The following is a 23,497-nucleotide window of genomic DNA, read 5'->3' on the forward strand; positions in this document are numbered from 1 at the left end:
ATAGATCGCTTCATTTTCTGAGTAGTTGTACATAATGTTGAAAGTTCTGCAATCATCAGAGAATTATGATTCCATTACTATCCAAAAATCTATCAACGTTTGGTTTGAATGAGCTAAATGGCTGGGACTCCACATCTTTCGGGGTAGAAAAGTCCAAAATCTTTCCGTCATCTCAGTCCTAAATGTATATTCTGAGACGTCTGGTTCTACACTCCTCAGCCAGGGCAAGCGTTCCCCCTGCAACCATGCTATTGAGCCCTGTCAGTTTTAATTGAGATTTCCTTTCATTCTCCTAAACACTGGACACAGGTCTATTCTAACATTTTTGTTCTCAGAAGTCAATGATGCCACTCCTGGGACCCGCCTTTTGAATCCCTGTTTGGCAGATAAATTATATTTTAGAAGCAGACCAAAATTCTGCAATATTCGAGAGGTGGTCTTATAAAGCCTCTATAAAACTGCTGTAATATAATGAAGGTACACAAAATTGCTGGGGAAACTCAGCGGGTGCAGCAGCATCTATGGAGCGAAGGAAATAGGCGACGTTTCGGGCCGAAACCCTTCTTCAGACTGATGGGGGGTGGGAGAAAGAAGGAAAAGGGGAGGAGGGGGAGGAGCCCGAGGGCGGGCGGATGGGAGGGTGGGAGGAGACAGCTAGAGGGTTAAGGAAGGGGAGGAGACAGCAAGGGCTAGCAAAATTGGGAGAATTCAATGTTAATGCCATAAGGACGCAAGGTCCCCAGACGGAATATGAGGTGCTGTTCCTCCAATTTCCGCTGTTGCTCACTTTGGCAATGGAGGAGACCCAGGACAGAGAGGTCGGATTGGGAATGGGAGGGGGAGTTGAAGTGCTGAGCCACCGGGAGTTCAGGTAGGTTATTGCGGACTGAGCGGAGGTGTTCGGCGAAACGATCGCCCAACCTACGCTTGGTCTCCCCGATGTAAATCAGCTGACATCTAGAGCAGCGGATACAGTAGATGAGGTTGGAGGAGATACAGGTGAACCTTTGTCGCACCTGGAACGACTGCTTGGGTCCTTGAATGGAGTCGAGGGGGGAGGTGAAGGGACAGGTGTTGCATTTCTTGCGGTAATATATTGAAGATAGAAGTAAAAAGCTAGAGTAACTCAGCGGGTCACCCAGCATCTCTGGAGTAATATATTATTTTCCTGAACTCAAATCCTCTTGTGATAAAAGTCAAATCCTCTCGCAATAAAGATCAAATACTGATAAATACTGTGACACAAATAGTCTTTGCAAGCACTAAACTGTTAGAATATTTAGTTGTATTAATTTTAGTAACTTCAAGTTCTGTCATTAAATCCTCTAAATCTGTGCTCATTGCTCATATATTTTGAACATTATTTCAATGAGCACCTCATATCAAGTATCTAGCTGTCTTAATCTGCAATAACGGCTCATATCACCAAACGTTGAAACAGGTTGTTAATTTTAATAATTCCGCTGTTTTACCATGGAGTAAAGTAGAATATTATAACAATCACACTCGCTGTTAAATAAAGATCTTGTCATTTTCAAAGTATTTTTCCCCCCTCTGTTGTTACAATGTCACTAATTTAATCTTCTGGCTATTTCCCCTCTGTGTTTAACTATTCAATTCTTTGCAAAAGACTTGGCAATCCTAATGGCACATTATAAAATATGGAAAAGTTAGTCTTGAGTCAGTCACAGCAGTAGAGTCTGAAGAAGGGTTTCGGCCCGAAACGTTGCCTATTTCCTTCGCTCCACAGATGCTGCTGCACCCGCTGAGTTTCTCCAGCTTTTTTGTGTACCTTCGATTTTCCAGCATCTGCAGTTCCTTCTTAAACAGCAGTAGAGTTGCTGCCTCATAGCGCCAGAGACCTGGGAGCTGTTGCTGTCTATACAGAGTTTGTACGTTCCCCCCGTGGGTTTTCTCCGGAGCTCAGGTTTCCTTCCACATTCCAAAGACATACAGGTTTGTAGGCTAATTGGCTTGGTAAAATTGTAAATTGTCCCTACTGTGTGTAGGATAGTGTTAGGGTGTGGGGAGCGCTGGTCAGCGCGGGCTGAAGGGCCTGTTTCACCACTGTATTCACAAAACTAAACACTGCAGAAACAAAACAATTCCATCTACTTTTGCTTGTCTAGCCATTGTTGAACAATGGTTTGTTGCCTGCATTTAAAATGCTCAGACCTCAGGGAATATATTTTTCAACAATAAAGCTGCCTTTAAATTGGAAGCATAAAATAATGTTTATGGAGGATAGAGATAAGGTCAACATAGAGATAGTAACTTAATGTCTCCTTCACATTTTACATTAGTTTCAATGGTTCACTGATTGTTGATCCAACTAACCTTACATTTGGTAAGTGAAAATTATGGTATTTCCTCAGGATGGACAAGAGATTGCTTCAATAAGTGTAAATGGTACTGGTGTCGACAACACTTTGTTATGCTTGGTTAGACTTAGCGTCCAATTCACCTGTGATGTAGTATTCATCTTACATGGGCGGCACAGTGGCGCAGCAGTAGAGTTGCTACCTTACAGTGCCAGAGACCCAGGTTCGATCCTGATCAAGGGTGTTGTCTGTATGGAATTTGTGCATGACTCACATGGGTATTTTCTGGGAGTTCAGCTTACCTCCCACACTCCAAAGACGTACAGGTTTGTAGGCGAATTGGCTTGGTATAATTATAATTGTCCCTAAGGTGTGTAAGATTGAGTAAGTGTGCTGGAATTGCTGGTCGGCATGGACTCGGTGGGCCGAAGGGCCTGTTTCCTCGCTGTATCTCTAAACTAGACTAAGCTACATGCCTGGTGAGTCTGTAAAATCATCTGTAAAAGCAACAGTAAAATATAAAGGGGCCCGAATGGAATGCTCCCAAAAGTATAAAATGGATTCTTTAACACACAGTTATCCATTAACAACAAAAACACGTTTTTAACTGAGCTCATTGAATTGATGCTTACCTTGTAACCCTGTATTTTGCCATTCTGTGCCTCTGATGGTGGTGGATTCCATGCAACTTCCAGCTGGGTTGCCGTAAGAGCTCGAATCTTCACATCTTGAGGACCTCTTGTGGGAACTAATGGAAGAACCACACAGAGGTTTAGTGGTGACCAAACAATGCATGCTGAAAGAAGAGAAAAATGTTTGCTTCTGTCCCTCAGCTTGCTCACCTGCTTCTCCCACATAGACCTCCTTGGGGCTGCTGGCTGGACTCTCACCCACAACGTTGAATGCTTTCATTAAGATTTCATATCTTGTGTATTTCTTCAGATCTGTGAATAGATATGAAAAAAACCTCTATGTTTTACAGGTGCAAAATTTAAACCAGTATGTTTACCATTTTGATTTACAGGTTTGATTGCAAAGGGGAACAGTTCTTTGGAGAAATCAGAAGGTGAGAGGAATTCCCTGAGCAAACAAGAAGTTGTGATTCTCTTGGGCAACCTTTAGTTTAGCCTGAGGAGTCTTTCTCAGATCCAGGTTCACGGGTACCTCTCCCTGAGCTGGTGACAGATTGGAGTGAAGTTTAGCATCTTTTCTATTTCTGGATACTTATCCCATCATTCTTTCATAACCAGGTCTCAGTCCTAACACAAAACTGCTCTATCCTGAGTTTTATTTCCCTTTTATCAATCAGGAGAATTAAAAACAGAAGGGATTCTCAGATGGAAGGCACAGCTGCCAGTGGCAATGCGTTTAAAACGCAGGATGATAAAAACAGTTAGGGTTAAAGGAACATGTTTTCAGAGATTAGAAAGGCAAGGCCATGAGCGGATTTGGAAACAAGTGTGAGAATTTTAAAATAAAAGCTCTATTTAACTGAGCCTATGCACACTAACAAAGGTTGGAGGCCAAGTCAATAGATATTTTAAGGCAGAGATAGATTCTTGATTAATGCGGGTGTCAGGGTTTATGGGGAGAGGCAGGAGAATGGTGTTAGGAGGGAGAGATAGGCCAGCTATGATTGAATGGTGGCGTAGACATGATGGGCCAAATGACCTAATTCTGATCCCAACACATGCAAACTTATGAAACACGTGTGATTGGCAGTGCTTTTTTGTTTTTAATCTACATTTATCAACAATTTTTTCCTCAATATACCCTCAGCTGGGAACACTGATTTGTAATATAATAACTGAACTCTTATGTCTAAACAAATAAATGGTTTTGGGGAAACAAGGAACTGCAGATGCTGATTTACACGTTCTATTTATTCACTTAAGTCATCCATTGGCTAAACACGATGAGTAAACATATATGTCATGTTAGAGGTGTCAGTACTCTGCACCAGCGCGTACCATCACAGCAAAAGCACTGGTAAATGGGACGATGCAAGTTAAGGTAGAAGCAGCAGAGTTTATGATGCTGGCAGAGCAATGAAGGCCAGGCAGCAGCATGCTGAAGGAGTTAAGTTTGAAATTCACAAAGGCGCGGATGAAGATTTCAGCAATAGACAAAAGACAATAGATGCAGGAGTAGGCCATTCGGCCCTTCGAGCCAGCACGGCCATTCAATGTGATCATGGCTGATCATCCACAATCAGTACCCCGTTCCTGCCTTCTCCCCATATCCCCTGACTCCGCCATCTTTTAGTGTCCTATCTAGCTCTCTCTTGAAAGTATCCAGAGAACCTGCCTCCACCTCCTTCTGAGGCAGAGAATTCCAAAGACTCACAACTCTCTGTGTGAAAAAGTGTTTCCTCATCTCCGTTCTAAATGGCTTACCCCTTACTCTTAAACTGTGGCCCCTGGTTCTAGACTCCCCCAACATCGGGGACATGTTTCCTGCCTCTAGCGTGTCCAAACCCTTAATAATCTTATATGTTTCAATAAGATCCCCTCTCATCCTTCTAAATTCCAGTGTATACAAGCCCAGCCACTCCATTCTCTCAGCATGTAACAGTCCCACCATTCTGGGAATTAACCAATACTCGAGATGGTGCTGAGGTAGTTAGATTTATATATGTTTTAAAAGTGGAAATCTGTGATTTTTTTTGGGTTCCATTACGTGGTCCAAAGCTCACGTGAAAGTCAAATGTGACAGTCAAGTTGTGAAGCATCTGGTTCAGTCTCAGACAGATGTTGGAGATGGTGTTTAAGAAGGAACTGCAGATGCTGGAAAATCGAAGGTAGACAAAAGTGCTGGAGAAACTCAGCGGGTGCAGCAGCATCTATGGAGCGAAGGAAATAGGCACCATTTCGGGCCGAAACCCCCTGGGTTTCGGCCCGAAACGTTGCCTATTTCCTGTTGGAGATGGTGTCACTGGCGAGGGAAACGGAAGGCGAGACAGTGAGTGGAGTTTGCTGCAGGCATCAAAGCTAATTGCTTTAGTGTTTCCAGTTTTTAAATCATTGATTAGCACGGGAATCAGGGGTTATGGGAAGAAGGCAGGAGAATGGGGTAAAGAGGGAAAGGTAGATCAATCATGATTGAATGGCGGAGTAGACTTGATGGGCCAAATGGCCTAATACTGCACCTTTCACATGAATTTATGACACATTTCTGCTCATCGACATGAGAGATTATGCTCATTGAGATTGATGACATCTGTAGCGTTTGCTGGACAAGCAGTCAGAACATTTAGAGTCAGCAGAGAGGTGAAAAAGAGGCAGTGGTGATTTTGAGATGCGTGTCAGATCGCAGATCTCATTCCTTTGTTTACTTCCCTGTAACGTACTTTCTTACATAACCATTAATCCATTGACAAGGTTCCACGTGATAGGCTGCTCTGGAAGGTTAGATCTCATGGAATCCAAGGAGAGTTAGCTGAATGGATAACAATTTGGCTCCATGGAAGGAAGCAGAAGGTGATGGTGGAAGGTTGCTTCTCGGACTGGATGCCTGTGACAAGTGGTGTGCCTCAGAGTTCGGTGCTAGGCTCGTTACTGTTTGTCAGCTACATCAATGATTTGGATTACAATCTACAGGGCAGGATTAGCAAGTTTGCTGATGATACAAAAGTTAGTGGTTTTGCAGAAAGTGACGATGGTTGTGAAAGTTTGCAGCAGGATCTGGATCGATTGGCCAGGTGGGCAGAGGAATGGTTAATGGAATTTAATACAGAGAAATGTGAGGTGTTGCATTTTGGGACGTCTAACAAGGGCAGGACCTAAACAGTAAATGGTAGGCCTCTGGGGAGTGTTGGAGAGCAGAGGGATCTAGGAGTACAGGTGCATGGTTCCTTGAAGGTCGAATCACAAGTAGATAAGATGGTCAAAAAGGCTCTTGGCACATTGGTCTTCATGAGTCAGAGTATAGAAGTTGGGAGGTCATGTTGCAGTTGTATAAGAGTTGTATTGGTGAGACCCCATTTAGAATATTGTGTTCAGTTCTGGGCACCATGTTATAGGAAAGATATTGTCAAGCTTGAAAGTGTTCAGAGAACATTTACGAGGATGTTGCCAGGACTAGAGGGTGTGAGCTATAGGGAGAGGTTGAGCAGGCTAGGTCTCTATTCCATGGAGCGCAGGAGGATGAGGGGTGACCTTATAGAGGTGCACAAAATCATGAGAGGAATAGATTGGGTAGATGCACAGAGTTTCTTGCCCAGACTAGGGGAATCTAGGACCAGAGGACATAGGTTCAAGGTGAAGGGGAAAATATTTAATAGGAATCTGAGGGGTAACTTTTTCATACAAAGGGTGGTGGGTGTATGGAACAAGCTGCCAGATGAGGTAGTTGAGGCTGGGACTATCCCAATGTTTAAGAAACATTTGGACAGGAACATGGATAGGACTAGTTTGGAGGGATATGGACCAAGCGCAGGCAGGTGGGACTAGTGTAACTAGGATATGTTGGCCGTTGTGGGCAAGTTGGGCCGAAGGGCCTGTTTCCACACTGTATCACTCTATGATTCTATGACTCTAATAACACCCTGATTCTCCGACTTTACACTAATGCAATATTTAGCAGTCATATAAACATAGTTGGGATGCTGGAAGTAAACTGGAGCACCTGAGGGAAAACTATCAGAGTCACAGGAAGAACATGCAAACTCCACACAGATGGAGGACATTGAACCTGGTTCATTGGAGCTGTGAGACTGCAATTGCTCTACGAGGAGCCAACAAACATTTGGCAGCCAACGGGCTAATTCTGGGCCTTAGTGACTTTGTAAAACAATCATGTTTATCTAACAGGTCAAAGTTTTTGAGTAGAGATTGAATCACGTTTCAATAATGTAACATAAGCATTAAATCTTGCTTCCGCAAGTTTCCATTTTTGAGCAGAGCAGATGTGTTATATTGCTGTCAGGAGACTGGCTCTCTGTACACTTTATGAAGGTCTTATGGCTCACAAAATCCAAAAGAGGAACAAGGGAGGGAAGATGTAATATTGTAGCAGATCTGGGCAGCAAAGTATATTACCCCAAAAAAAAGCATTTAAATTTCTATATTTTAAAAAGTGATTAAATTAATTGCCAGTGACAGGAAAAGAAAAGAGAGGAATAAAGGAAGCCGTGTGCAGAGATAGGTCGACCAGGAAGGATAGAAGGGATTAGTATTACAGAAACATTTACTGCAAGAATATCTGCTGAATGAATTAGAATTCATCTTTACACAATCCTCTCTGCACATATTAGAAAATATTTAGTAAACCGCAAATGCTGGAGTAACTCAGCAGGTCAGGCAGCATCTCCAGAGAACATTGATAGGCAATGTTTCAGATCGGGACACTTCTTCAGTCTGAGTTTCAGATCGGGACCCTGACCCGCAGAGTTACTCCAGCACTTTGTGTTTTACTCAAGAATCCAGAACCTGAAGATTCTTGCATCTCCTTAGGAAAAAGTTAGGTGGCTGATTGCTTTTAAACAACAGAACAGAAAGAGGGAAGATACACTATATCTGAACCACTAATTCAATATCTGAATACTTGTCAAATTTGAGTTGTATAAAAGCTGAAAATACAGTGGTGCAGCTGGTAGAGCTACTGCCTCACAATGCCAAAGAACCGGGTTAGATTCTGACCTCGCACGCTGTCTGTGTGGAGTTTACACGCCCTCTCTGTTACTACATGAGTTTCTTCTGGGCCCTCCATTTTCCTCCTACACCCTAAAGACGTGCGGATTTGTAGGTTAATTGGTCTCTGTATATTGCCCGTATAGTGTGGGGAGTGGATGAAAAAGTGGGATAACATAGAAAGAGTGTGAACAGGTGATCGATGGTCGTACTGGCCGCACTGGGCCGAAGAGCCTGTTTCCACACTGTATCTAAACAAACAATTCAAAATGGAATCAGAACATCAAAAACAGAGCATGTCTACACTTACGTGTTAGGTCAAATTCGGTTACTGTGGAGCTGGTGATTGTCTTGAAGCTACTCTCAGCTATGTGAGGTAAGTAAAGCAAAACGTTAGTTAGGGTTTAGAAAATTAGCATCTGCAAACATTAATGAGCAAAGAGAAGGTTAAGGTTCAATTAATAACATGTGAATAAGTGACAGAGGTTCACTGCAACGTGTTAATGCTTTTAATGCTATATTCAAATTCCAATCTAGAACAAAGGTATTGACATTATAGAAGCATCAGCTTTACATTTATGATCAGCAAATGTGAGAAACATTGCAAACTCATGGAGCTTGTTTTTCAAGTTGTGTGTAAAATATAGTCACATTTTCAAATGATAATAGGTCACCTTCAGACCAATGAATGGCACTCACTTGCATTGGCTCGTACTTACCTTTATGCAAGTGTTTTATCCAATAATTCTCAAAGTTCTTACTCTTTAGAACTACATCACTGCAGCTCAATTCTATTTCATTGGATCCTAGAAATGTAAACTTAGAAGGAGGCAGCATCAGGTTACTTTCCTGAGTCAGTACCAGAGGTATTTTTTCAAATCAAACTCTTTCCCAATAGCCTACGACACCTTTCTGCAAGTAGATGCTAGTGATGAAATTTTATGATGGAACTGACTTCAGAAGCTAAATGTGGTAAAGTATTGCAGAATGTAGTTAGAGTTTGTGTATTTATATAAAGTCTTCCCTCAAGGTTTCTTTTTCACGGGACCTGATACCTAATATTATTAGATATGATAAATGGAGGAGGCAGCCAAGGACACAGTGGATTGGTTTAGGTGTACATGTTACTATGTTTTAAATTTATACCTTTTACTGTGGCACTGATTAGTAGAAGCATTCAATACCAGCTACTGCTTATTAACTCCAGACTCAAACCCTTCCATCTTTTGAACATTTTTAATAGGTCTCCTTCAGTCTAGACACTAACATGTGCTGTAAAAGACTGGCCGCATGGTTATCGTGCAGAGTGCCAGCAGCAGTTTTGTTAATAGACTCACTGCTTCAAACTTCAATAAGTCTGGAGAAGGGTCTCGACTCAAAACATCTTCTATCCATTCCCTCCACAGATGTCGCCTGATCTACTGAGTTCCTCCACCACTTTGTGTTTTACTTAAACTTCAAGACACATTGGGCCTTGGGTGCAACTGTACATTGTGCTTTGTATTGGGCACAATGAACACAGGAAAATTTCCAGAGTGGTAGTTTCCGTCAGAAAGTGGTCACAATTGCGTTTCACTCTTTATGAGGTGAGAACCCATTTTTGGGAAATCACATTTGATAAAAACAGCACCACACATTGCTAGCCTCTCGAGCTTTCGTGGTCCCTCATCAGAACTGTGCCACTTCTTAGTTTTGTTGTCCCAGTGAACCAGCCACATTATTCCCACGATAGTCCTAAATCCCTTCTTATAAGGGAACACCCAAACTATCATATGGAATGTTTCAGTCTTTTTCCAGAAACATAAGTATTGTTTTTCCTGAACTTACTTTCACCATTTGCATTAAAACCTTCCTTGTGGACAAAGCAAGGTTACTTGAAGATCCTGATTATCAGTAACATTTAAATTGAAACTCTATTTTTCTGATTGTTCATTAGTGTGAAAAAGGAGTCTGAAATATTCTTTTAGCAATCTCTTTCTGTATTCTATTTGTTGACCGCCCCTTTCTATATAAGAATGGCAGCAACAGATATCATCCTAGAAGTGATGGAACACAAGGGGAGCGACTTAAGTCAAATACATCAATAAACTGCTTCAGTCAATAATGAAAATGGAAAGACATTTAAGTGGAACACACATTAAATAAATGAACCAAACATACTGCTGGAACATTTGCAAACTCTGTAGGCACTAGTTCAGTGATAGCTCTGGCTTTAATGCAGACATTTCTTTGCAAATGCGAAATCAATAAAACCAGAAAACGTGAGAGTTAGATACTCTGATCAGTTGAGACACTTTTACAGCAGATAAATAACCGTCCAATCTTCCCCTAATTTTCTTTTTAAAGTAAGATTCCATTATTGTTCGAGTAATTTTCCCCTTGTTTACCACAGTAGTTTTCCAGACGATATATCCCTGGACAGAGCACTCTGTTTAGTTCTAGTCTGGTTGTTGCTTATACACTGAGTTATAAAATATGATCAAAGCAGAGAGACAGGGAGGCATGTAAAGTTGTCAGTGGGATTTATGTAATAAGGCCCATTCCTCTATGCTAGACTGTTCTTCTGTGGAAGTTAGGAGAACCGATCAGAAACTGGTGCATTGCTTCGTTAAATATTCAATGAACACAATAAAGCCTGAATTGTACTGCAACTTGAGATTTGTGCAGAGAAGTCATTGAAGATATTCATTCAAGTCATGTCCCCAAAACAAGGGAGCTCTACATTTTCTTTTACATTTTTCTCATCAGCTGGCAAAAGTGGAAGTACCTTTTCAACAGAGATCTGCCAAGCTCACTCCATTACCCAGACACCCAGCTTGCCATCTCTGCGACTACCTTAACCTTTAAAAATGTAATCCTATCACTTATAACACGCATAGCTGGAATCCATAACATAGCTACAGTGCACAACATCTACCACACACTGCAGTGACTCACAGTAACACTGAGATGTAGGTTACTGAAGGAGGCCATTTGGTTCACCATGCCCCTGCGACCCAAAAATGGAACATGCTAATATAATTGTCCAGATTTTGGTTCTAATCCTACAACCTGTGGCTCTAATTTGAATATCTATTCCATCCTAAAAGCGGTGAGACCTTTGCTCTTCACCATCCTATCAGACAACGAGTTCCAAATTCCTCCCGCAAATAATTCTTCTTGACTTTTCCCTTACCTCTGCCTCCAAGTTACTGACCTCGCTGCTATGTGAAGCTGTTTGCTTTCTTAAAATGTTATACTCTTCAATCAAATCTCCCCTTAGTCTCCTCTGGTTCAAAGAAAACCGCACCAGCTTCTATAGTTATTCCACATAACCATAATTCGCTGGCAGCACTCTCATAAATCTCTCTGGACACTCTGTTGTGCTATTACATCCTTCCTCTAACGAGCTAAGCAGAACAGTATACTGCATTCTGGCTAAGGCCCAACAAATGTGTTATATAATTTCAGTGTTACAGTCCAGATCATGTATTCTATGTCTCGGCCAATTACAGCATGTAACCTGTAAGTCTTTGTAAATACTTTATGTACCCCTGTCCTGTTCTACTCCACAATCCCCTTGTTCCTCTATATTTCCCACTAATTCACAATTTATCAATGTCTCCATCAACACCCTGCCGCTAAATAAACCACAGCGCCACGGAGCATTTTCACCACAGGAGCTCTGACGTTTCAAAATTGTACCTCACAAACCACTTTCTTGAGGAATGGGCAAAAAATGCTGCCTTTGTCAGCAAACTCCTTATGGAGCAAATGAATAGAAGAAACACTTTCTGTTTTTGATGTGACAGACAATGAAACTTGGCATCACATGTATTGTTGAGCAAACAATAGATGTTCCAAAGATGTGAAGGTTTGTAGGTTGATTGGCTTCTGTAAAAATTGTCCCTAGTGCACGGGTGATTGCTGGTTGTTGGTCCAAGGGGCCTGTTGCCACGCTGTAACTCTCAACTAAACTAAACCATAGCCTCAACATGAATACTGGAAGCAATGCAGCCCAGCGAGGGAAAACAATCCATAATCGAGGATGAGTGTTAAAAATAGCAGCCTGGTTATAAATGCACATTCCAATTCTGACTGCTAAACATCAGTGAGAAATCCACAAATGAGAAATATATTGAATTCAAAGCAAAATCACAGAAATGACAGATATTTCGGGTTGGGACCCATCTTCACACCCGCTCTAGCATTTTGTGTCCTCCTTGGATTAAAAACAGCCTAGATTAGAGGGTATCAGATACAAGGCTTGGACAGACATTATTTCCTTGGAATGCTCTAGGTTGTGGGGAGAACTGATGGAAGTTAGATCAGCGACATCAGCTGAATATTCTCAACTGAAGGAAATATGGTAGATCTCAGGACTGATAATTGAGGCTTCATCTTTAAAAAAACAATATGTACATTTTATTAGTCTGTGAGAAGTAACTCCAAGTGAGATAACGGTGCAACAATCTTTAAAGGTTGGCAGATACAACATATAAACAACAAAGGGGAATATTTTTGAATCACATCAAAGTCGTCGGCAGACATGCCACTTGCGGTCACTCACGTGTTAGTTCCGTCTGCACAGCAGAAGAGTCCCCGACATGTTGTGTGCTGAATCCAGGTACATTCTCATATGTAAGCTCTCTGTAGTAAATCCGGAACCCCAACAGTATGCCATTTAAACTTTCTTCCTTTGGTGGCTAAGAAGAAATAAAACAAAAGTTATTCTCAATTTACACTTATGATGGTGAATGTGTGGAATTACTTTTTACTACAAAATAGGATGCAAAGATGTACAGTGAGGGAGACAGAGTGAGGCAGTGAGCATTACGTATTGATTAAATAAATGACAAAAAGATAACTGATGGGTATAAAACTAAGAGGTGTTAAGTTATCCAGTTTGGAAGAAAAGATAGACAAGCAGAGTAAAGATGGGCAACGTGGTATTATTGGTATTCGGAGTGGATGTGGGTATCCTCACTCATGATTTACATTCAGGTACAGTAAGACAATTTTCATATTTCAGGTTTTATGATACGAGGATTGCAATTCATACATCAAAAGATATTTTGCTCTAAAATATATAATGATGAGAGGCATACATAGGGTATTTTAAAATTATACCCCTACAACCTTCTTCTCAACGTGGAAATGCGTAAGACTAGAGGGTATAGCTTCACGGTGAGAGAGGCAAAGTGCAAAGGAGATGGGTGGGGCAAGTTTTTTTTTAACACAGAAAGTGGTGGGTGCCTGGAATGCTCTCTGGGGTGGTGGTGCAGGCAGACACTATAATGGCATTTAAGGATCTTTAGATAGGCACATGGATATGCAGGGAATGGAGGGAAATGGATCACGTGCAGGCAAAGGAGATTCATTAACCTGCCATCATGTTCAGCATGGACATTGTGGGCCAAATGCCTGTTCTTGTGCTGTATTGCTTTATTTCTTTGTTCCTGATGGAATCACATCCAGAGTTCCGTATAAAGTTTTAGTTACAGTATTTATACTGATTGAAAAGCTTGCCTGGTGCAAAGAAAAATCACTAGCTTGATTCCTGTGGTGGGGAATGTGCAAGGATGAAAGATTGAGTAAACTGGGTTATACTGTAGAATGTTTAGAAGAATGGGAACTGATCTTATCAAAGGCTTTAAGATTCTTCAGTAGCTTGAAAGAAAAGAGGTCCATGTGACGTTCTCCCTGCCTTGGGGATCAGAATTGAAGTGGTACCATCTCAAAATGAAAAAGTCAGTCATTTATAATTAAAAAGAGAAATTTCCCCAAATAAAGGCCTTATAAACCTTTCGAATCTCCACCTAACTCAGATGTGGGTACTCAATAATTAAGTGTACTCAAAACAAGAATGAAGGGAAACGGGGATAAGAGATAAACAGAGCTGAGATGGAAGATCAGTCTCAATCTTGTTCAAGGGCTAAGCAGGCTTGAAAGAAAAAAAAAAGGCCAGATTCCTGTTCTCCCTTCCTTTGTTCTCATAAACCACAACTCGCTATAGATGTATAGCTGGAGGAAGCTCTTGGTAGTTTATATTTCTGTATGAGAAAAATAATGTACCAATTGAGCAAAATCAATACCAGTTCCATTCACTGAACACATAGGAACGCTTCCAATTGGCAATAACCAAACACTCAAAGCCATCCAATCTAATCTTCTGATTTATTTTTTCCCCCAAAACAAACCCTCAGAGCAATCAGTTACCACAAAATGAAGCAAACTAGTTTCTGCAATGTTGTTTTCTCCCGCAGCTCCAACAGGCAGATCTAGGTAATAGGAGCAATTTGTATTCTGGTTAAGCTGGCCAAAAGGCAGGGTAACAGCTTGCAAACGGTGAAACAGCCTTGTGTTTTGTTGCCTGTGTAATGAAGTGTACATGTGGGGTGTTATGTATATCACAGGTCTATAGTGAGCTTGCTTTTGGTTCATTGGACAAAATGCATTGGCCTAGAAATTCAAACATGTGGTGTGTGTGTGTGTTTAAAAAAAAAGTATTTTACGATTAACTTTGTTACATAAAATCGCAAATTAATAGAGCAGAGTGCAAACTTGGAACGGAAGCTTCTCTATGCATGACTCACCTCTGCCTGAGCACAAAGAGGACTGGAAATTCAATCAAGTGATGGTGCATTTTTTTCCCCGTGTAATGCAACTGAAAATTGATTTTTCCAGGTGTGAAATGCATTAACAACTATTTCTGGGTCATTTCATATCAGTCCAGAAACTGGACTGGACATTTCTCGAGTGAGTCATCCTTGTACACACACTGTTATTTCCAACTCTCCTCACAGGTTCATGGCTGATCTGACAGCGAAACCGTGCAGTGACGTTTCAGAGAAACCCAATCTTCTGGATCTTGGGTACAACTGAGGATGGGAAGAGACATTGTGGAATGAATCTCGTTGGGTTAAGAATGAAGGCCAGCAGAGTGTGTGGAGGCATGTGTAGTGTGAGGTTTTGGTAGGGGAAGGGGATGCCTCGGTCTGAGCTTGAGATGTCATAGAAGAATGCAGCATGGAAACAAGTCCTTTAGTCCAACTAATTCATTCTGACCAAGTTGCCTACCGAATCTAATACCATATGCCATTGTGTGTCCTCGATGAGGTAGTCCTGTTGGCGTCATTCAGCACAATAACAACATTTTTAGTACAAGTACGTACATGAATGGGAAAGATTTAGAGGGATGTGAACCAAACGTGGGCAAGTGGGTCTAGCTTAGATGGGGCATCTTGGTTGGTACGGATGAATTGAGCCTGCTTCTGTGCTACATGATTCTACATCACTTATCAGGGAACATCAATGGTAAGATTCAAATGCTACCATCCTGGAGAGATAGCCGACAGGTACTCCAAGGACGGACAATTACTCCCCTAGGTCAGAGCCACAGGGTCTAGAAACATGCTGAGGCCCAAGAAATGTTCCTTCAGCGTTGAAACCGACTTATGGCTGGCATGACATAAGACCGCATGACATAAGACCAGAAGGTCGGTGGGTGCGCTGCAAGCCGGCAGCCCTGCCAGCAGCGTGTCAGCTTTTTCTACTTTTTAAATATTTTTTAGTGTGTTTATATGTATGTTTTTAATGTTTCTCTGTCTCTTGTGTGTGGGGGGTGGTGTGGGGGGGTAAGGGGGAAACCGCTTAGGTCACCTCCTCCACGGAGAGGTGACTTTTTCCATGTCGCCTCCCCCGTGGCCTAACATCGAGGATTGGTGCGCCCTTTCCCGTGGCTTCAGCAGCGGGCGCAGCGTGGACTCTCGGCGTGGAGCGGGCGAGCCCCCACCGGGGGTCGCCGGAGGGAAGCGCTCTGTTTGCTGGCCCGCGGCAGCCTGAAGCTGCAATCTGCAGAGCTCCAGCTGGCGCGGCGTCCGCAACCTGGGATCCCTCATTGGGGACCCGGGAGAAGAAGAAGCTCCCACCGCCGGCCAGCGGCCTACTTCTACCGCGGAAGCGGTGGGGACTTACCATCGCCGGGGACCCCTGGAGGGGAGCTTCGACCGCTGGCCCTGCGATCTGCGGTGCTTCTGGCTGCGGCACGGCGGGAACTTTAAATCTTCGACCGCCGGCCTGCGGCCTACACCAACCTGAAGCCGCGGTCTCCCAGAGGAGCACCGATTCAGGACTTACCTTGACTTTTACTCATCTGGACGCCTGCAGCGGCAACTGGGGAGGGTTGAGGTCCCGGAGGAAAATGGAGGACTGGCCGAATTTTGTGCCTTCCACCCCAGTGATGAATGCTGTGGTGGATGTTTGTGTTAAATTTTTATTGTATTTTTGTGTGTTCTTTTTCATTGTACCGCTGCTGGCAAATCCATTTCACTTGCACTTTATGTAATATCCATGTCGAACATGATACTAAGTTAAACTAATCTCCTCTATCTTCAAATGATCCGTATCCCTCTATTCCCTGCATGTCCAGGTGCTTATCTAAAAGCCTGTTAAATGTCCCTGTCATTTTTGTCTTCATCACCATCCCGGCAGCTCCTTCCAGGCACTCAATGCTGTCGGTGTAAAAAAAAACCTCCCCTTTCACTTTAAAACAGGTGTGTAGGAATCTAGAAAATGTTCACAAACAACTTGAGCTAACAGGAGAAATCTTCTCGACTGGCACCCTCAAAATGTAAACACCATTTCACTTCATATCCTGTGACCCATTGTAATATTTATTTTGACGCAATATACAATTTTAGTCCTCTATCTTTTTTAGTTGCTTATTGAAAAAAAATGTCAAAGTGGTCGGAGAAGATCTGAGTGATTTTTGCCATCATAGTGGCACGATTCAAGATGCACATTAAAAGTTAAGTAATAGGGATATGCCTTGCATTTCACCAAAGTCGCATAAGTGTTACTAAACTAAGGCGACAGGACAAACAGAAATTATATTGTCAGGTGGATAATTTCAATCAGGTTGCAATGAATAAATCAATGCTAAAGAGATTAAAGCATTTTACTGGAGCGTGCCTGCCTTTCAACACAGCCAATATATCACCAGCAATTGTCAGAAGCTTGTTCTGCTAAGTGTGTAATATTTATAATGCTTGTAATCCATTGCCACATTTGATACACTTATTAATACGTTCTAGGTGTTTAACTATTCAAAGAAAATTGAACAAAATTCCTAAAAGGAAAATCTGAGATATGTTGAGATAGCATAATTATCATGCCATGATAACTATTTAATGTTCTGTAATTTTGGTAATTATGTTTTTCAGCAATATAATTTAGAAACATGTTATGATAAATGCGAAAACAGTCTTTTAGTATTTAATTAACTCAGTGAACATGTTGAATACATGGAGGGTTAATCACAGGCCAGACTTACCTGCCACTGCACAAGTACCGAGGTGGTGGTGCGTGGAATCACAGACACGATAACCGGTGCTTCACTGGGCACTGGAAAACAAAAGTGTAGGTGAAGCAGCTGTGAAACACATTGGTCCAATCCACTAATTGCCACGTACTCTCTGTACTTCTGGCCAGATGCGCACCATTGTTTCCCTCTTTGCTCTCCTTGCCAAATTCCCATTGGAGTTTAGCAGATAGGTTGTCTGCTTCTGATATAATTTCTGTCATTTCAGAGTTGACGAATTAATTGAAAGACGCAGCAAGGGGACAGGCCCTTTGCCCCATGCCGACCATCGCTTGTCCGATCACACTAGTTCTATGTTATCCCACTTTCGCATCCACTCCCTTCACACTGGAGGCAATTTACAGCGGACAATTAACCTACAAACCCACACAGTAGCGGACTGGGTCTAAAAATATTGGTTGCCAGGAGACAAAGGGGGCCCACTTCATCAGGGGCCCACTTGATATAGGGGGCCCACTTTATCAGGGGCCCACTTGCCATCGGGCAAGCTGACACCCTGGCCAGTCCGCCACTGAACCCACACGTCTTTGGGATGTGGGAGGAAACTGGAATACCCGGAGGAAACCAACCAAGACAATGTGAAAGGTACACAAAATTGCTGGAGAAACTCAGCGGGTGCAGCAGCATCTATGGAGCGAAGGAAATAGGCGACGTTTCGGGCCAAAACCCTTCTTCAGACTGATGGGGGGTGGGAGAAGGAAGGAAAAGGGGAGGAGGAGGAGCCCGAGGGCGGGCGGATGGGAGGGTGGGAGGAGACAGCTAGAGTGTTAAGGAAGGGGAGGAGACAGCAAGGGCTAGCAAAATTGGGAGAATTCAATGTTAATGCCATCCGGACGCAAGGTCCCCAGACGGAATATGAGGTGCTGTTCCTCCAATTTCCGCTGTTGCTCACTCTGGCAATGGAGGAGACCCAGGACAGAGAGGTCGGATTGGGAATGGGAGGGGGAGTTGAAGTGCTGAGCCACCGGGAGGTCAGGTAGGTTATTGCGGACTGAGCGGAGGTGTTCGGCGAAACGATCGCCCAACCTACGCATAGTCTCCCCGATGTAAATCAGCTGACATCTAGAGCAGCGGATGCAGTAGATGAGGTTGGAGGAGATACAGGTGAACCTTTGTCGCACCTGGAACGACTGCTTGGGTCCTTGAATGGAGTCGAGGGGGGAGGTGAAGGGACATGTGTTGCATTTCTTGCGGTTGCAACGGAAAGTGCCCGGGGAGGGGGTGGTGCGGGAGGGAAGGGAAGAATTGACGAGGGAGTTGCGGAGGGAGCGGTCTTTGCGGAAGGCAGACATGGGGGGAGATGGGAAGATGTGGCGAGTGGTGGGGTCACGTTGGAGGTGGCGGAAATGGCGGAGGATTATGTGTTGTATTTGCCGGCTGGTGGGGTGAAAGGTGAGGACCAGAGGGACTCTGCCCTTGTTGCGAGTGCGGGGATGGGGAGAGAGAGCAGTGTTACGGGGTATGGATGAGACCCTGGTGTGAGCCTCATCTATGGTGGCGGAGGGGAATCCCCGTTCCCTGAAGAACGAGGACATTTCCGATGCCCTGGTATGGAATGTCTCATCCTGGGAACAGATGCAGCGTAGGCGGAGGAATTGTGAGTAGGGAATGGAGTCTTTACAGGGGGCAGGGTGGGAAGACGTGTAGTCCAGATAGCCATGTGAGTCAGTGGGTTTGTAATGTATGTCGGTCAGGAGTCTGTCCCCTGCGATGGAGATGGTGAGGTCAAGGAATGGTAGGGAAGTGTCGGAAATCGTCCAGGTGTATTGGAGTGCCGGATGGAAGTTGGTGGTGAAGTGGATGAAGTCAGTCAGTTGTGTGTAGGTGCAGGAGGTGGCCACAAAGCAGTCGTCAATGTAACGGAGGTAGAGGTCGGGGATGGGGCCCTGGTACGTCTCGAACAAGGATTGTTCAACGTACCCGACAAAGAGGCAGGCGTAGCTGGGGCCCATGCGTGTGCCCATAGCCTTTTGGAGGAAATGGGAGGAGTCAAATGTAAAGTTGTTGAGGGTGAGGACCAACTCCGCTAAGCGGAGGAGAGTGTCAGTGGCTGGGTATAGGTTGCTTCCTCTGGTCGAGGAAGAACCGGAGGGCTCCGAGGCCATCCTGGTGGGGGATGGAGGTGTAGAGTGACCGGACATCCATGGTGAAGATGAGGGGGTGAGGGCCCAGAGAGTGGAATGCGTGGAGGCGGCGGAGAGTGTCTGAGGTGTCTAGAACATAGGTGGGGAGGGATTTGACCAAGGGGGATAGGATGGAGTCAAGGTATGTGGAGATGAGTTCGGTGGGGCACGAACACGCAGAGACAATGGGTCTGCCGGGAGAGCCGGGTTTGTGGATTTTGGGGAGAAGGTAAAAACGGGCTGTGCGGGGCTGGGGAACGATGAGGTTGGAAGCTTGATCGGGCAGGGCGTGGGAATTGATGAAGTCGGTGATGGTGCTAGAAATGGTGGCCTGGTGCTCGTCAGTGGGGTCATGGTCCAAGGGTAAGTAGGAGGAGGTGTCCGAGAGTTGGCACGTGGCCTCAGCTTTGTAGAGATCGACGCGCCAGACTACCACGGCACCTCCCTTGTCGGCTGATTTGATGACCCAATCTGGGTTTTTGCGGAGTGATTCAATGGCAGTGCGTTCAGAGGGGGAAAGATTAGAGTGAGACAGGGGAGTGGAGAAGTTGAGGCGGTTGACGTCGCGGCGGCAGTTCTGGATAAAGAGTTCCAGAGCCGGGACTTTATGAATGTGAAATCTCCACACAGACAGCACCTCAGCACTGTGAGGCAGCAGCTCTACCAGCTGTGCCAGTGTGCCGTCCTGTGAAAACCTTTGGTGATGTTTCTTGGTTGTGAGCTGTTCGGCAGGTGGGAATGGGTATTATATCACTAGATTATGTCATGGAGTCCATGGCAGTAAAAGACAATGCCCAGTTCAGGGTTTGATCTGGAAAACTGGAAAGAAGGGCGATTTAAGAAAAGAACCTATAGCTCCAGTTTCTCTGTGGCATAATTTTACAAATTCATACACGGACGATCGATGGTTCTTTAAGTATTATATTAACATGACAGATCTCTTTCTCCCAACCTCTAGCCGTATTACCGGTGTCCATGAGTACAAGAGAATCAGATCACTCGTTGCCATGGAGACACATCAAGGGACTGTCTCGAATGGAGCAGGGATCAGCAAACAGTGGGTCATACAGGGCAGTCCAATGCAATTCTGTATTTATGTGTTTGTACTGTAATTATGTATCTTAATGCATAAGCTGTCCAGACTGAAATATCATTTTTGTTAAGTTCATTATCTATCATTAATTAACTCACTTTAAATTTAATGGAGATTATCTTTTGTTTTATTTCTAAACTAGATTCCAGCATTTTTTTTTATCCTACACAGTCCTTAAGACCTTAGCACATCATTCTCTTTGATATTTTCTATCCCACAGACTTGTGGATGCTGAGTCATAGAGTGATGCAGTACAGAAACAAGCCCTTTGGCCCAACTCGTTCATGCTGACCAAGATGCCCCATCTAAGCTAGTGCAATTTGCCCATGTTTGGCTCACATCACTCAAAACTTTTCTTCAATACCATTTCTAAAACACTCAAAATTCGATTGGAGTCAGATTCAAAATTAATAATATTAGGAATGTCAGAGGGCTGCCCAAAGTTAATGATATTCCAAAGACGCTTCCTTGGCTACGGTTTAATAACTGCGAAAAAACTCATACTTAAATTCTGGAAAAAGATAACAGTCCCCACAGTGAAGATGTGGATCACAGAAATGACCGAGACACTACATTTTGAAAAAATAAGGCTTGTTTTGTCTGACAAATCAGATCAATTTTCCAAAATATGGTCTCCTTTCATTGAATTTCTTCAACAACAGAATGGTTGAACACAAATTCAAAACCGACGCTAGGGTCGGGTGAGCGGGTGTAGGGAAGGGTAGTGGGATATATCTCCGCCTTTTTTCCTTCATTTCTTCGTTAGTTCAGGGGTTTTTCTTCTTTCTTTTTTGTTTCTTTTTCGAAATTCTTTCTTTTCTTTTTCCTTTCTTCTTCCTTTCCCTTCTTTCCTTTTTTCTTTTTTCCGATTCACTTATTAGTTTATAAAATGTTAAAACTGAAGCTGTACGAAAACTGTATAACTATTATGTCGATTACTTTCTCCTTGTACAATTGCTTCTAATAAAATAAATATTTTAAAAAAACAAAAAAAAACTTTTCTTACTCATTTATCTGGGAAATGTCTCCGAACATGTTCAAGAGAGAGACTAGTAGATTTGTGGGCTAAAGGTAACAAGCGACACAGGGATTAGATCGAGAATGAGACATGATGTCCAGGATCTGGCATGATTTTATTCAACGAAGGAGAAGGCTCACGAAGCTACATGGCTGTTCCCTGTTCTAAAACTCCTGTGTCTTGATTACACAGAACTCCAAACACAAACTGATATTCATCCCTGGAGGCCCTGCAACAGCCTGGGGCTAGGCTGGACCGCGCACCGCTCCAAGAGGCCGGGCACGTGGACCGGACGCGGCCTACAGCAGTACAGCTGCGGCGGAGGACACTAACGGCTACACTTGGCCAGGCCGACCCTGCCTGGACATCGGGCCTTCATGGTCAGGTCAAGAATCCTGCACTTAAAACAACTAGGACTTGAAAATAGCGCCAAACTGACAGCTCAGTGTACTACTGCTATACATTTGTACTGTATCTGAAATGCGTTTCTAATATGTACCTAAGCGCTTATGTATAAGTGATACTTGTACTGAACTGTATACAAAAATAAATGTACCTCGGTACATGTGACAAATAATGTACCATACCATCCCTTTATTTTACTTGGTACTGCTGCTCATGGCTAATGAGCAATATGATGAAAACTGACCCAATAAACACAAATCCCGCCATTGGAATGAAGACACTCTGATTCAGGCATCAAATTACAGGAGCAATGGAAGAAGAAGGAATCAGTTTCCACCAGAACCTCTCAGGCCTGGTTGTTTATATTCACATTGTGGGATATTTGCACACTACGTATTGGCTCCTTGGATAGCTTCTGTTTAAAAATTCACAACATGATTACACCAGAAGAAGCGTCCAGGGACGTAATGAAAATGACACATAGCTCCTCAGCTCCTCTCCCTTACAAAGTTGAATCACACCTGAGAAATAGGTGGCTGCATGTTTCAAGTTGTAATTTGGAAGCAACCATTTTTTAGTTTTATGATGATTAAATTAACTTTTGGATCATTGCTGGTTAGTCTATGGCAGACCAAACACCTTGATTTTTCAGGACAGCATCATTTTGCAATATTTATGCCTGATATGCTTAAGATGCTTTCTGAAATTTCAAATAGCTCACTCAGGATATTATCAGAGGAATTTGGCTGGAGATAATTGAAGAGGTACATTGCAACAGATATTACCATTTAACTCAGAGGATTTACAAACATGTAATCTCAATTGTATACTGTAATCATAGTAGGGGGCAGAATATCTCCCTACATTATGCATGGTGAAACCACAGGGGCATTCTTTTTATAATTGGTTTCAAGATTTTGTTGCACTGAGAAAATCATTCTCATGGCTCAGTAACTTTTAAACTGATTCCACCAAGGATAACATCATGATTCCCTTTTACTTTAATGCGGGGTATTTTTTCTCAGATTGCGCTCTGGTGAAATGTCTGGAGACATTTTACTGTATTAAAGGTGCTGGATGAAGATCATTTTATGTTCTTGTTTATTCGGCATTGCTCGTATGGATTCAGACATACATTGTACTTTACAGTAAATAAGGTTCAATATTGTTTTCACTTTCCAACCTAATTTCTGAAATACTTCAGCTGGAGAAAAAGTTGATTATTTTATGGGGGGGGGGGGGTTGGAAACAATACACCATTTTTTGTTTGGTTTAGTTTAAAGATACAGCATGGAATCAGGCCCTTCGGCCCACCGAGTCTGCGCCTACCTGCGATCCCCGCACACTAACATTACCTTACACACACTAGGGACACTTTACAATTCCACCAATGCCAATTAGCCTACAAACCTGTACGTTTTTGGAGTGTGGGAGGAAACTGGAGCTCCCGGGAAAAACCCACACAGGTCATGGGGAGAACGTACAAACTCCAGACAGACAGTACCCGTAGTCAGGATCAAACCCGGGTCTCTAGTGCCGTAAGGCA

At 43.3% G+C, this 23,497-nt stretch overlaps 1 protein-coding gene across 2 annotated transcripts in view; it reads right to left on the bottom strand.

The window, feature by feature from the left end:
• The window catches only part of sdk1 (sidekick cell adhesion molecule 1), a 577,103-nt gene that overhangs the window by 27,514 nt on the left and 526,092 nt on the right, over nt 1–23,497 (bottom strand). The window contains exons 32-36 of one of the 2 annotated variants that reach the window (XM_033041132.1): nt 17,265–17,335; nt 12,501–12,636; nt 8,262–8,318; nt 3,164–3,265; nt 2,954–3,069 (exon numbers count right to left, since the gene is read on the bottom strand). In XM_033041132.1, coding sequence (XP_032897023.1) covers nt 2,954–3,069; nt 3,164–3,265; nt 8,262–8,318; nt 12,501–12,636; nt 17,265–17,335 — 482 coding nt within the window. The remainder of the gene's footprint in view (nt 1–2,953; nt 3,070–3,163; nt 3,266–8,261; nt 8,319–12,500; nt 12,637–17,264; nt 17,336–23,497) is intronic. The other variant, XM_033041133.1, reaches the window with a different exon arrangement.

This window comes from Amblyraja radiata, chromosome 22 (genome assembly GCF_010909765.2).
Source record: "Amblyraja radiata isolate CabotCenter1 chromosome 22, sAmbRad1.1.pri, whole genome shotgun sequence".
NCBI classification, from domain to species: domain Eukaryota; kingdom Metazoa; phylum Chordata; class Chondrichthyes; order Rajiformes; family Rajidae; genus Amblyraja; species Amblyraja radiata.